General features: G+C 36.0%; 1 protein-coding gene across 2 annotated transcripts; it reads left to right on the top strand.

Annotated features, from left to right (window-relative positions):
- The first annotated feature begins 72 nt into the window (after positions 1 to 72).
- Positions 73 to 5683, top strand: LOC126457820 (adenosylhomocysteinase-like 1). Of its 2 annotated transcripts, XM_050094445.1 has the most exons (2): positions 73 to 493; positions 578 to 5683. In XM_050094445.1, exons 1-2 carry the CDS (start codon positions 340 to 342, stop codon positions 1927 to 1929), a joined length of 1506 nt encoding a protein of 501 aa, XP_049950402.1. In that variant the 5' UTR covers positions 73 to 339; the 3' UTR covers positions 1930 to 5683. The 2 variants fall into 2 exon arrangements, with proteins under 2 accessions (XP_049950402.1, XP_049950401.1); XM_050094444.1 differs by having other exon boundaries at positions 73 to 5683.
- The last annotated feature ends 9318 nt before the right edge of the window (positions 5684 to 15001 follow it).

Below are 15001 nucleotides of genomic sequence, written 5' to 3'. Positions count from 1 at the left end.
TTTATCAAGCAGCTACACTGTACTGCACTAGCGTCTGGGGTTGTCAGTATCTTTCCGAGATACCTCTTGAAAGTGTTGGACTGACTTGCATCGAAGTGCGCAGGATCGACGTCGCAGTCTATGCTTCGCCTGTGACATACTTGGCAGTAATTAGAGTGCAGAGTTAGATCGCTGTGAGGAGTGGTAGCTTCGGTGTGTAACTGTGAGTACTTTGTATATGTTTGACACTTACAAATGCTACCCTTCTCGTGCGTTAACGTGAGTGGTAAAGTGCAATAGTGAGCGAAACTTTTAAACGGAAATATCTGTTACACAACTCCTCCAATCTGTGAAGTAAAAATGAGTGAAAATTTTGGCGGGATATTATTATCAAGTAAAGCTGATCCGTCTGTAGTCACTGACATTCCAGTAACCGATCCGGGTACTAATATTCATGTGGAAGGATCAGAGTCGTTCGGAGGACAAAGGACAAAACTGGACGCAAAATCATCAGGTGCGCTGAAAAAGTCTAGTCGCTACCGTAGTCGTTCCTTGTCAGCGTCTTCGACGGACTCTTACAGTTCTGCTTCTTATACAGGTAGCAGTTCAGAAGATGATCCTGTTTCTCCAAGAGAAAAGGTGCAGAAGAATTCGTCAGGGGCTACAGATTTTTGTGTGAGAAATATAAAACAGCATGCTTTTGGTAGAAGAGAAATAGAAATTGCTGAGCAGGAGATGCCAGGTATTATGGCACTGCGCAAACGGGCTAGTGACGATAAACCCTTGAAGTCGGCAAAAATTGTTGGTTGTACCCATATTAACGCACAAACTGCCGTTCTAATTGAAACGCTAGCAGAGCTAGGTGCCCAAGTTCGATGGGCAGCATGCAATATTTATTCAACTCAAAATGAAGTTGCTGCTGCATTAGCAGAAGCAGGTTTCCCAATTTTCGCTTGGCGCGGGGAATCGGAAGAAGATTTTTGGTGGTGCATAGACAAATGCGTTAATGCTGAGAATTGGCAACCAAATATGATCCTTGATGATGGAGGAGACGCCACCCACTTAATGCTAAAGAAATATCCTTCCCTCTTCAAAAGCATAAAAGGTATTGTGGAAGAAAGTGTCACAGGAGTGCACCGCCTGTATCAGCTGTCAAAAGCAGGAAAGTTATCAGTGCCTGCGATGAATGTTAACGACTCCGTGACAAAAACGAAGTTTGACAATTTATATAGTTGTAGAGAATCTATAATTGACAGTCTGAAACGATCAACAGATATTATGTTCGGAGGAAAACAGGTTGTCTTATGTGGTTATGGTGAGGTTGGTAAAGGTTGTAGTCAAGCTCTAAAGGGCTTAGGATGCATTGTTTATATAACAGAAATTGATCCTATTTGTGCTTTGCAAGCTTGCATGGACGGGTTTCGCGTAGTCAAATTAAACGAGGTTATACGCACTGTCGATATAGTGATAACTGCCACAGGCAATAAAAATGTTGTAACGCGCGAGTATATGGACAAAATGAAAAACGGTTGCATTGTGTGTAACATGGGACATTCAAACACGGAAATTGATGTGAATAGTCTCCGTACTCCTGATCTGACTTGGGAGAAGGTTAGTTCCCAAGTAGACCATGTTATATGGCCAGATGGAAAAAGGATTGTTCTCCTTGCAGAAGGACGCCTTGTCAATCTCAGCTGCTCAAGTCTTCCGTCTTTTGTTGTGTCTATCACCTCAGCAACGCAAGCTCTTGCACTTATTGAGTTGTTTAATGCACCTCATGGTCGTTATAAGTCTGATGTGTACCTCTTGCCAAAGAAGATGGATGAGTATGTAGCAAGTTTACATCTCCCTACATTTGATGCTCATCTAACAGAACTTTCTGATGAACAGGCCAAATACATGGGCCTTAACAAGGCAGGGCCGTTCAAGCCGAACTATTATCGCTACTGAGTTAAAGATATTTAGAAAAGATTTTCCTGTTTTTCACCACAGGTCACATGTTATTCATGGTCCATTCTCATGTATGCCATACTTGGAGCAAAATTTCTTCAGCCTCACAATGTTTACATTAAGTCATTACACGTACCATATTTCCAAGGTGTTCATGGAACTTTTTTTATATTTCATGTGTTAACTGGTACTTTCTGTAAGAAAGATCTATGTGGATGTATTTTTGTTGAGACTGAAGAAATTTTCAAGCTGACTTCTTTCTACCATGAATGTTCTCCACCCCTCTCTTTTTCTCTTGCTTTCTTTTTTCGCATCAGGAATGATATAATGTTTGCAAATGTTGGCTGCTACTGAAGTAATTATTTTAATGTTTTGACTCTGTTTAATAGACATCAGTATTGTGTTAAGCATTCATTATTAGACTGAGGATAAAAACTAAAATATCTGGTAGCAAGTGAAATGAAATTGCCCCCAACTTTGTTACATACTTGACTGTAAGTTATATTGTTATTGATTCTCACTGTATGAACCTGGACTCAATCATAGTCCATCATTCATCATTGCAAATTTAGGGATTACAGTAACCAAAGCAATTTAGTCGTTCATTTGTGATACTAGCTGGAAGTGTTTCATAAGCTAAGCTGCTTGAAACCAAATTGAACGAAGAAATTGGCTAGGAGTTACGTAGTAGCTCCCTTTGCATTTTTCATTGTTTAAATATATACATACATTAAATGCATTGAAATATTCACTGGACAGGTCTTATTAGATAATACAGCTATTTTGAATTTATTTTGCAGTTTGATTCTGTAATAAAAGATGTGTCAAGTATAGCAGGAATGTATAAATCGGGTGACTCTACAGGTCAATCTGTTACCAAAACTTTCACATCACATACATTTTTATTGCCCTATCGATGTGTAACCTACCTAGACATTGGGCTACACGACAGATTGATGTCAATTCAACAAATATTTAATGGGAGCCACTATCACACTCCTTGCCAAACAATTGCGTTAAATTATGTTAAGGGTCTCATAATTATTGCATTTGAATCCTCAAACTAATGGAACCATGTAATTTTACTGTTATATGGCTAAATTTGTAGAAACTCTGTAGTTAGAGAGGCATGGTGGAGAGGAGGGGTGGGAGCTTCATTATTTGATACTGTGGATTGACAAATAATTTTCATTTTTACACTGTATATTTTGAAATATAAGTGAAAATGTAATTATGCAGATGGAGAATGTTCATGAATTAAAGGCACGCTCGGGTAGTCAGTGAAGTTAGAACCATACAAATGTTTGGTGTACATTGATTAGGGTTGGCAAAAGTCACTCCAGTTAGTGTTCATATAATCACTGCTGAAGTACAGAGCTTAGAATACTCTAGTAGCTGAGTCTAGTGGCAGAATCATTTGCTGTGAGAGTAGCATCCTAAACAAGGATAGTTGCGAAGGTGTCTCAGTCAGAAATTGGTAAAAGATTTTCTTTCTCTGTGTTCTTAGTTGTGCTGCCATTAGTAAAGAAAGATGAAACTGGAAGCTATCCTCTTAGATATTGTATGAATGTAAAGTGTCCAGAGAAATTGTGTTGCTGTGTAATGATCATCCCTCTTTGCATGCTTTGTTGCAGGGAGCAGTCGTGTGTAGGATTTAGTAATTTTTGTACAAAAGTCATACACTAGTATTAAATTTTAGTCCACATTCATAAAAAAGACTATTTTAATATCGTTTATGGTAGGCAATAATTGAAAGATTTTTTTCCCCTACGGTTAAATTATGTGCTCTTGTTGAAGATTACAGATAATAGCAGTCTCACATGTACTTCTATGGTGTATGTTTGGAAATGCCACATGAAATGTTTGTGTGTGTGAATTTCTGTATATTTTCTCTTTTTGTTAAAATTGTACTGCTTTTACAATGCACTGCCCATTCATATGCAGCAATGCATGTGCATGAAATGTCATTGAGATTGTGTATCAAGGGATATCTGTTAGACAGCAATAATCCTGTGTTTTTGAGATATTCATGATGTGTTTTGTTGGCATGCAGTTTTACAAGTGGTATTTCATGTCATTTTGAAACTGATGTTTTTGTAGTAATGTATTTTGGTTAAGATACTGAATTGCAAATTGTAGACAACTTTTATTGTACTGTGTAGCTTTCTTGAGATTTCCTTTTCCTTTTTGTTTTATTTGCCCACTTCTGATTGTATTGTTTTAGTAGCTTGCATATTGTAAATGTTGCCATAAGTCATTTTTCTCCGTGTAACTCACATATACATTACTGAGCTTGTGGTCTAACCAATTGTTAGACACAGACATTTGTGTGTTCTGTATTTAAAGTGCAAAAAAGTCTTTCCAAAGTTGAATATGTTGACATTGTGTTGAATGAAAGGAAAATGTGTAAAAAATGATAGTGTATGAATATGTAAAGTGTAATGTAAAAAAAAGTACAGTTGTTGAACAACCTCATTATTCACAGAGATATGACATGGCCTTAATAATTCAAGTTTTAAGAAAAGTATTAAAATCATATTTACATGTCAAGAAAAATGTTACATTGACTGTAACTTATTTATTGTCTCAGTAAAGTAATTATTTACTGCATATTGTTGAAGTTGTACTCTATTTTGTGTATCCAGTGACCTCAGTTATGTTATATTGCTAACTTCAGGGTACTAGAAGACTGACTGTCAAGACTTTTTAAGCTTTTGTAACAATAAAAGTTTGATAAATTCTGTATCCTGTCTGCAGCAGGTAAGTTTTTGGTATATTTGTGACCAGTGGATTCACTTTTAACTTTATTGTTAGTGTGTAATGTGAGCAGTTGTGTGGAGCAGTTTGTATGGCAAAAGCTACTGTGCTTAAATATGGTTCAGTTGGGGAAGGAAATGGCGATATTATAACAGCATGAAATGTCTGTGGACTCGTGTTCAGTTTTTATACTGCAGAGGAGTAAGAGTTTTGCCATTGAAATATAAAAGCCCAATGTCACCACCATAATGATCTAAGCCTGTCCATCTCATTTGTTCTCCTACTCTATCCCTCCCTATATATGCTACCTTTTTGATTTCCTGTTTCTTCGTATTGTCCTACTGTTTTCATTGTATTTGGTTTGAACATCATCTTGGAATTGTGTAGTCAGTTCGTGTATTGAATATTGTAGCTACCCTGCAATGTTATTTCCTCAGTGCTCTTGCAGTCAAGGAATGAATAACAGTCAATGTCTCAGGAGCTTAATTTTAGTTGCTTTTATGCATTTTGAGAAAAAACCTTTATTTTTGGTATGTGTAATAGTTCTACAGTTGCTTTTTGTAATTTTTGCAATGATGTATTGTACATTTCATCATACACTACCTGTAGAGTTTTAAGAGTGTAAATATGTTATAGCCTAATTTGATTTAGAGACTGAGAATTTATATTATGTGAAAACTAAAATCTAAACTCCACAACTTGTAATTTGTTTTTCATTCTCTTGATCTTAAATTATCAAAGTCTGTTTCTTTGATTGTCTTGATAGACACTTTCTTTGTAATGGTTTAATTTATGCACTGTTATTTTGATATTATCATCTGATTTCATGAAAATAGGTTATGCATTTTTAACCTTACATTAGCAGTTTTATTTGTCCATATTCTGTCATCCACACAGTGAAATATCGTCATGTGTTGTAAAAGGCTGTCTAGCCTCCAGTAAGCAAAACTGATCACAGTTCATAATAACAGAGCAAAAAACCTTCTGTATATATTCAGCAACTGCAAAGTGGTGACAAGACGTATTATTTTTGTAGTTTCCTTATATGATTTACTGTGGTAGAGTGCATGTTGTTGCAGTGTCTGCTTGTTCTAAGAGACGAAAAGCAAAACTGTTATCTAATCTGCACTGAACTTGCTATCCCTTCTTTGCTGTAGTATGAAAGATGGATTAGTTCCAGGATTATCAGAACAGCTTGAAAATTTTTGCCAAGTGCTGCTGAACTTAGTTTATTTTTGTCAGTCAAGGATGTTTATTTTTATGGGGTCAATCCTTACTTTTTTAAAGATGATGAATGTTACTTATTGCTGTGTTCACAAATTCTTAGTCGTGGGTTTCCAAAATGAAAACATGCTAAACTGAACACTTGCTCTTTGTTGTAAACTGTTGGATTTAACACCAGAAGACATAACTGTCAGCATTTTCCTTCTCTTAATCTGATGAGCCACTGCTTAATAGATCCACATCAATATCTAAATACTCTTCAAGCCACATATGTTGCCTAATGGAGAGCACATTGTACCACTGCTAGTCATTTCCCTTTGCTCCACTTACAAATAGAGTGAGGGAAAAATTGTCTGTATGCCTCTGTTGAAGTTCTAATTTTGTGTTGGCGGCAGTAGAATGGTTCTGCACTCAACTTCAGACACCGGTTCTCTAAATTTTCTCAGCAGTGTTCCATAAAAAGAATGTTGCTTTCCATTCAGGAATTCCCATTTCAATTCGTGGCACATCTCATAATACTTGCATGTTGATTGAATCGACTGGTAACAAATCCAGCAACCCACCTGAATTGCTTCAATGTCTTCCTTTAATCCAACATGGTGGGGATCCCAAACACTCAAGTAGTACTCAAGAATGGGTCGTACTAGTGTTCTACGTGCAGTCTCCTTTACACATGAACTAAACTTTCCTAAAATTCTCACAATAAACCAAAGTCAACCAACTGCCTTCTTGACTACAGTCCTTACACGCTTGTTCCATTTTATATCGCTTTGCAATGTTAAGTTATGCCTACACATTTGATGTGACTGTCAAGTAGCACACTACTAATGCTGTATTTGAACATTACAGGATTGTTTTTCCTACTCATCTGCATTAATTTAAATTTTCTGTATTGAGAGCTAGCTGCCATTCATCACACAAACTACAAATTTTGTCAAAGTCATCTTGTTCCCTTCTACAGTCACTCGATGATGACTCATTCCCATACACTACAAAATCATCACCAAACAGCCACAGATGCTGTTATCCTGCCTGTCAGATCATTTATGTATGTAGAGAATAACAGCATTCTTACCACATGTCCCTGGGGCACTCATGACAGTAGTACCCTTGTCCCTGATGAACACTCACCATCAGAGAGGCTCTATGTGACAATTTAATGTTGTAATGTAGTCTAACCATTGTACACTTTGCTCGAAAATAATTTTTCTCTTATTAATTTCAGTATGAATGCTGATAGGTTTACCAAGTAGGCCCCATAAGAGTAAAATGAAGATATCCTATGGATGTAATCTTTATAGCCTCACCATAAAGATACCAATTTAGGTATTACCCCTCTATTTGGTGAGTTTAGTCCTCATTTTATGAAATTAATGAATATTTTTTTTCAGTAGCAGTTATACCTTGGAAGTATATCATAGTACACTCTTGTGTGAAATGTGAAAGAGGCTCCTCGTTCATGAACCTTAATGTAAAGGCGATGAGCATTAAATAATCTGATCATTTTGTAGTTCTGTAGCTGAATAATGTAATGCTAATATTCATCCCAAATTTCCAAATTTATTTCACGTTCGTTTACTACCGGTATGCCTCAAACGGTTCCTTCAAAGTGAACTACTTCAGGTGACAAAAAAATATCACCAAGTCTTCATAACTAATTCTAAGAAAGTGGCAGAAATGTGTCGGTGTCATGACTCAAAAAGTTCTATACTCTGATCACAATTACTTTGCGACTGACAGATTGCAGCGGTACAGGAGGAGGAGGAGGGGGGGGGGGGGGATGGGCAGTCCAACCTTGCTTCACAAGGTGCTGCACATATCCTCCAAATGGGCAACACAGGCTGAGGCACATCCTGGTGCATGACAAGCACTGTGAATCACTTCAATGACAGCGACTGTATTGAGTGTGTTCGTCAGGAGTGAGAATGTCTTTTAGTGTTATGTATGGCAATAAGACCCTTTTGAGTTGTGAAACTAATATGTTATGCCATTTTTTTGGGAATTGGTTATAATGACTGTTAGTGAATTTTCAATATTACCTGAGATATCATGAAGAACAAAACTGGTTGTGGTGAAATAATTGAACTTGCAATAAGCTATGGTGGTTTTTATTAGCACTAAGTAATATGGAAGATTACAGGTATGGAACATGTGTATGCTATCTCTGCAAAATTAAATTGTTTGCAGAATAGTAACTGAATCACAGTGAGAAATATTATCTGGAATGTTCTGTTGGTCCTTTGTGTTTTAGCGAGTTACTAAAACAAGTGGTGAAAGCTTCACAAACCGTAGCATACTAGAAGTGACTGATAAAATAATAATCCCCTGGAAGGCAGTAATTTAATTCAGATACTATAAATTTTCCTTCTTCAAATGTGCTATTTTCTAATAAGTTACCACATACATTTAAGAAATTACTCAATGAAGTCTACATACCATGCTTCTGATAAGATATGGTACATGCTTTGTAAGGAATACAAATGGTGTGGATGTCCACTATTGGACTGAATAGTGGACACAACAGTAACTAAATTGTCACTTCAGTAAATAAGTCAGTTATCAAGTTCAGACTACTGTTTAAGATTTTTGTGGAGATAATTTATAATTTTATTTATATATTTTGCAAAAAAAAGGAAGATAAGGACTTAACATGGAGTTGTTGTAAAGGTTGTTACAGGTAGAGCAAAAGCTCGGGTTGAGGAACGAAATTGGTTGTTTCCTTTTGTAAGGAACCATCTTAAAATTTGCCTTAAATAATTTAAGAAAACCTAAATCTGGATGGCCAGTCAGAGCTAAACACCCATTCTTCCAAATGAAAGTCTAGTGTATTCTATCTATGCCACTTCACTTGCTATATTTGGCAAAAACTGTCTAATTTAGAAATAATTTTTCTCCATTGTATTGTGGGACGTAAAAGTACTTCAACCATAATGCTTCAGCTTTGACAAGTGGAAGAACCATGTGGTTTGTATAAAAGGTGCCATGAATTTGAAACACTGTAAGTGTTCCTCTTAATTGACTTAACTGGTTTTTTTTATTTTTTATGTTTTCAAAAGTGTAAATAATGAAAAAGTATTGCTGAAGTTAGGCTTCATGCATGGCAATATTAAAAGTTAGTCTCTGAAAGCTAAAGGATGCATTGCTTTCTGCCTATGGAGTGTGAAATATTCAGATTTGATCTCTGGTAAAATAACACAGGTAATAAATTTGGCTGAAAACAGTAAATTAGGTCCTCTTTGCAGATTCAAAATTTCCATACAGTATTGCCGATTCCAAATTTAGCTTTTCTAAATATGGTTATAATGTTAGGTGACTCATCTGCATCATGGTAAGAACTCCAGATAGTTTCCTGTACTCATCCAGTAATTTATCAAACTACATTTTGTTTAATTAAAGGTTAAGATACCTTCTGTTGTTTTTATGCTTCAAAAGACTTCAAAGCATTTCAATATCCTAACTCCGTTATGTCAGTTTCAGTACTCTTGTCATTCAGTTGCTAACAAAGTTTTAAGTAACATAGTTGGGCGTTTACTAGACTCTTTAAGGATTGGGTATTCAAAATAATAGTGCATAATTCAAAAGAATGGCTTGCTACCCTACAAAGTTAGAATTTGGAGGGTAAAACGTGCTTGAGAAATTTATTAGACTTTAGTAGCTCGTACTTGATCAGTAAACGTAATCATTAAAAATTTCATGTTTGATACAGCATTTAGGGAATTGTATCATCTTCTGCATTTTTTCTTGTGCTGAAATAGTGACATGGTAGCAGTGCAGGAGTCACTGTAAATTCAAAGGTCAGTGTTCAGAACTTTGAATCGGTGAAAAAATAAAATGGTGTCTGTTTGCATCCCATTTTAAATTGTTGCATCTCCTTTTCCTATGTAACTATATTCTCAGGTTGGAGGAATGCAACAGCATAGCACTTGTAATTAGGTTATAACCAGGAAAACACTGCACAAATTTTGGGTGTAGGGCATTTTTACTTTAAGCTGAAGTTTCAATCCTTTGTATGACATTGGTTTGTCACATCAGCTGTCTAAAATAATGTTTGGTTTCCCTTCCATTTGAGCATATATTTAAAAAAAAATTTTTAAACTATATGATTGTGATCAGTAACATTTTCCCACATTTCATTGTCCAGTAGCACACGGAAGTGGTCTACTTTACATAATGAAACACTGGCAGAGCCCGTCACATAATTTTGGTGCAATGAGAGTTGGAGGAAATTAGTCAGGAACAAACATACATTTAAGATCTGGACTTCAGGCAGCTACAGTAATGCAGGTCAGATGTGAATTAAAACATTCATTTAAACATTTGATTTTCATGAGTAGCTGTGAATGCTGCACACAGAAGAAATAAAAGATTAAATTGATGCAAAGTGAGTAATTAAAAAATTTTAATTAAAATATTGAAAACCCAGTTCAAATATTTTTGAACTACCTTCCCAAAATGATCTATGTAGTCCTTCTGAGGGTATCATGAATGTAGTTTGAGGATGGTCAGGAAAAAATTAGATTCAGATGATAAAAGTAGAATGTGCAAAAGCAGGATTGGGATTTAACACCCCACCAGTGATTAGAGATGGAACTGAAGTTGAATGGACAAGGTTGTAAGTCTGGATGTAGATTTGTTAAACCAAAGTTCTCCCAAATGGATATCTAGTGTCCTAAACAGCACTACACCTTGTCTCATGATTGGTTAAGGCAAGTAGTAAACAATTGCTAAAGTGTACACATTTTAAACTGATACCTTGAGGATGGAAGGATAATCATTACATACAAGAGAAGACCAAATATCGGTCAAAGGGGCCATTTGGCAATATGAGTCATTAATGTTCCTAGAAACAGGGAATTAATCGGATGCATGAAGCTGTCTATAGAAGCTACTGTACAAAGAACTACTGCAGCAACTGCACCAGAAAAAGTGACTCATGTGGGAGAACTGGTGGACACATGAAAATAGTTTGCGATTTGTTATTGTCACTGTCTGCAATTAAAGGCACTTCTCCAACATGGAGAAGCTGCTTCGGGTGTCAACAAAAGGTGCTAGTGAAAGTTGTGAAGGCAACAAGGAAGCCAGTAACATCCTCCTCCTAGAGAGTTTTCAGTGCAGTCACACTTCTTTCAAAAGATCTATGATGGCCTAACTTTAGAATTACAAGCTATGCACAGATACATGAAAGGGGCTGTTTTATAGCTTCAGAAAGGCAAAGTCCATTGGACAGAGAGCAGGAGTAGCAACTTTCCTTCTTTGGTATTGTTACATTCCATCCTGGATTTTCCATTGTAATTAAGATGTAGCAATTATAATTGATTACCTGCATCAAACAGATGGCATCCATTGACAATTAAGGGGATGCAAGCTGTTTTGATGTAATGTTCATAGTACTTTTGTATGTCGAAAACAGATGTATGTTGAAATTCATAATGTTTAGTTTGTTTGGTGGAGTAATGTATTCATTCTGTTGATTTATATATTTAGAAAAAAAGTCGGCACTGGTCAATAGACTCATACATTCAGAGAAATGCAAGAATTCACATGATATCACGGCAGTCACCCCTGTTGAATGTGATATATAAAAACTACACTTGTGAAGCCATACTAGCTTCATTAAGAAACCTATATCTAGACAGTTCAGACACCCCGCTGATTTGCACCATTTCTAAGGATGGTGTTGACACAGAAACACTTTTCATTGTGAGCATTTATTTTATGTGGTTTAGGTGCTACAGAAAGCTAGGATGTTTGAGTCACATATCTGATAAGTGTGTGTCCATCCTGTTTTGGAAAGACTTCCACCTCTTTCAGAAAAAAAAAAAATTGTGTAATTGTTGCAGTGCTTTGAAAGTAGTGATTTATGAAAGTTACTGACATGAAAATAACTATCTTTCCATCTTCTTGGTTTAGTGTTGACTTCTCTTCTCTTGCAGGTTCTGGAATTGAAAGCTTTGGTGTTACTTTCCCCTATATGTTTTGATCATCTACAATTTTTGCTGTGTGTGTTCATGGGGGATGCTATAAGCTGACTGGTATTTACTTTTTTCCATCAGATGACAACCTTGATTACCAAACAGTAGTGTTTCATATAAAACTGTAAAATAGTCTTTTGAAATTTGTAACAATAAGATTTGAGTTCCAGCTATATAAATCTCATTTAAATTATCTCTAGCTCTGCACAGTTCTCCTGCTTTTGTAGAGACACTGGTGGATGTTTGTTTTATACATTACGTGTACTGAGAGAGTAGTGTCTGTGTGAGGCCAGATTGCTTACATTCACTAACAAACCTTAACACAAGAGGTGCCACGGTACACTATTTGCATAGTAGTTCAATTCATTTTGGCTACTTATGTGTGTGTGTGTGTGTGTGTGTGTGTGTGTGTGTGTGTTGGTTGTATTTCTATTACATGTAGTTACTGACGGCATTTACTGAACACATCACTGAAAAACTCTTAATAAATTGTAAATAAATTGAAGCATTATGTAGTAAACATATTTTTCATTTACTGTCAGTTTGGTTTTGCCACTATTCTTGTAAGCATCATTTAGTTACAGGCTGAAGAAAATTCTTTGTAAACTTTCAGTTGAAAGAACTTTTTCGATCTTGATTGTAACTTTATATATAATACGATAGTCTATTTTTACATCTGTAATTTTCAATTTATTGCAATATTATGGTTCCAGAAATGTTTACTACCTTTCTTGTGTACTGTTGATGAAAGCTGTGCAATCACTGTACAGAATGTGTAACTAGATGCTGCTGTATCCTTCTGTAAGATCTACTTATATATATTACTATCGATCTGAAATAATTTTAACCCTGGGATCGAAGGACTTGGCTAGAATTTGGTTAGTCTACTGATAAAAATATATGGTTAAGGCTTTAAATTTTCATAAAGGGTGTTGAGGCATACAAGAGTATGAATCTCAATTATCATATTACCATACATCACAAAAAGCACAACTAACATAGACTCTTACATACTATTTTGTAAATAAGATATTCCTGTGTTTAGTTTTCTGAAAGCTCAGTTACTTCAGTGTTTCCGAAATTACTTTGGCGACTGTGAATTCCTTGACATAAGCTGTGTTATGTACAGATCTGCTTCTCAATAGTGACATATGAAACTTTGTCCCAGACTGGGAATTGAACCCAGATTTTCTGCTTTTTGTGGGCAGTCGGCTTAACTACCTTTTGGGTCAGACTGGGGGCTGATAGCTGAAGCAGTAAAAGCGACAGCGTGCAAAAAGTGGGAAATCTGGGTTAGAGTGGTCCAGCACAAATTTTCGTATGTCGCTATTGGACAGTTGATCTGTACCTAGTACAGCTGATACCAAGGAATTATCAGACAACAAATTAATTTCGAAGTATTTTGTACAGCTGTGGATCATTAATAGTGTGTGTTCTTTCAATAATACCAGTGCTTTAGTTATATTTTTCACTACGTATAATTTAGAAGTTGTAAGGGTACAGTTAGTGAAGGGTAGGTACCTCATTACACACAAGAGAATGCTGTCTAACAATAACTTAAAAAAACGCCTTTTGTGAAATAATTGCTTCCTTGATCCAGAGTTCTCTCTTTAGATACCTAATCAACACCAATTGTACAGCTCCGATGTGTGAAGTTCTACAGCTGTAATGTACAAGTGAGATGTTTTAGAAGATGTGGTTCTTGCTATGCAAACCATAAAATGAAAATTAGGTACTAGGTTTCGTCGACATTCTTAATATATGCATTTCCTATCCATGTTACAACTCCTTGTTCTCTATGAAGGTGACATTGTTGGAATCTACAGTTGTATGTAAATGTTTAGAATGTTCTGGGAAAAGAACTCCAAACTTCTTGCAAAAATAAATGGATGAGAAATAATATCTACATCTGCATCCATAGTCTGAAAACCATTATGAAGTGAATGACTGAGGGTTTCTCATATTTTTCAATTACTGTTTTATTCACATAATGGAGTACTAAAATAATGACTGCATAAATATTTACAGGTCCACTCTACTACGTTTAATCTCTTTACAGTCCCTACGGGAGTGATACATAGGGAGATACAGTATATTTCTAGATTCCTTGCTTAATACTGGTTCTCGATATTAATCAATAGGCTTTTGTGAGACAGCCGACAGCTATCTTACACTGTGTGCGAGTTTGTTTTTCAGCATATCCTTTATGCTGTCCATTGAGTAAAACAAACCTGTCACTTTTGTGGTGCCTTTTCTGTCTTCAGCCTATGGGATCATTCATTTCAAACCTTCACATGTTTTTATATTCAAGTACTTGTATGAGCGGCTGATTGGAATTGTGACACACTAGTATTAGTTGTGGGATACCATGTTTTGCATATTGTAAAGTGCATAATTTCTCAACTTTCTTTAAAAGTTGACAATTAGTGCACCACTTCAACATCTTATAAATGTGGCTGAATGTTTGTGTAGCTTTTTTAAAGTACAGGCAAGTAACCAAAAAGTTAGGTCCCAGTAATGTAGTCTTGAGGTCATTATTATATGACCTTAACAGTAAGGATGTCGACATACTTCACTGGGACATCGCTGAAGTTAGTTTTACATCTGTCAGTGACACTCCATGCAATATAACATGCTGCAGCCTCCCTATCAACAAACCCTCAATCCGGTCACAAAATTTGTTTGTTACCCCACATGGTTGTACTTCCTAAGATGATAATTGCTGTGGTATTGAGTAAAATGTTTTTTTGAAAATCAAGAAATTCTGCATACACCTGATTGTTTTGAGCCATGGCCTTCTGGACAAGAGAAAACTGTGAGCTGCATTTTGCATGACTCTTGTTCTGCAAACCGGTGCTGGTTGGCACGGGGTGGTAATTATGTTCAACATAAGCCCAGACCATGTTCTACATCAGATCACAGGGATCTCCAGGATTTCTTCCAAGAGTGGGGAAACATTATGAAATAGCCAATTCTTATGTGTGATGAGTTAGATAACTGAATTTGACAAGAAATACACAGAACTTATGATATCTCAAATAATTGATAGTAATCTAATGGGTATTAAATTACTGTGCTATATAATAAAGCTATAAGCATATTCAGTTGTATTGAATATT

The sequence above is a fragment of the Schistocerca serialis genome, chromosome 2 (genome assembly GCF_023864345.2).
Source record: "Schistocerca serialis cubense isolate TAMUIC-IGC-003099 chromosome 2, iqSchSeri2.2, whole genome shotgun sequence".
NCBI lineage: Eukaryota > Metazoa > Arthropoda > Insecta > Orthoptera > Acrididae > Schistocerca > Schistocerca serialis.
The sequence above is the reverse complement of the archived record's forward strand: the minus strand, read 5'-3'. Positions and strand labels throughout refer to the sequence as shown.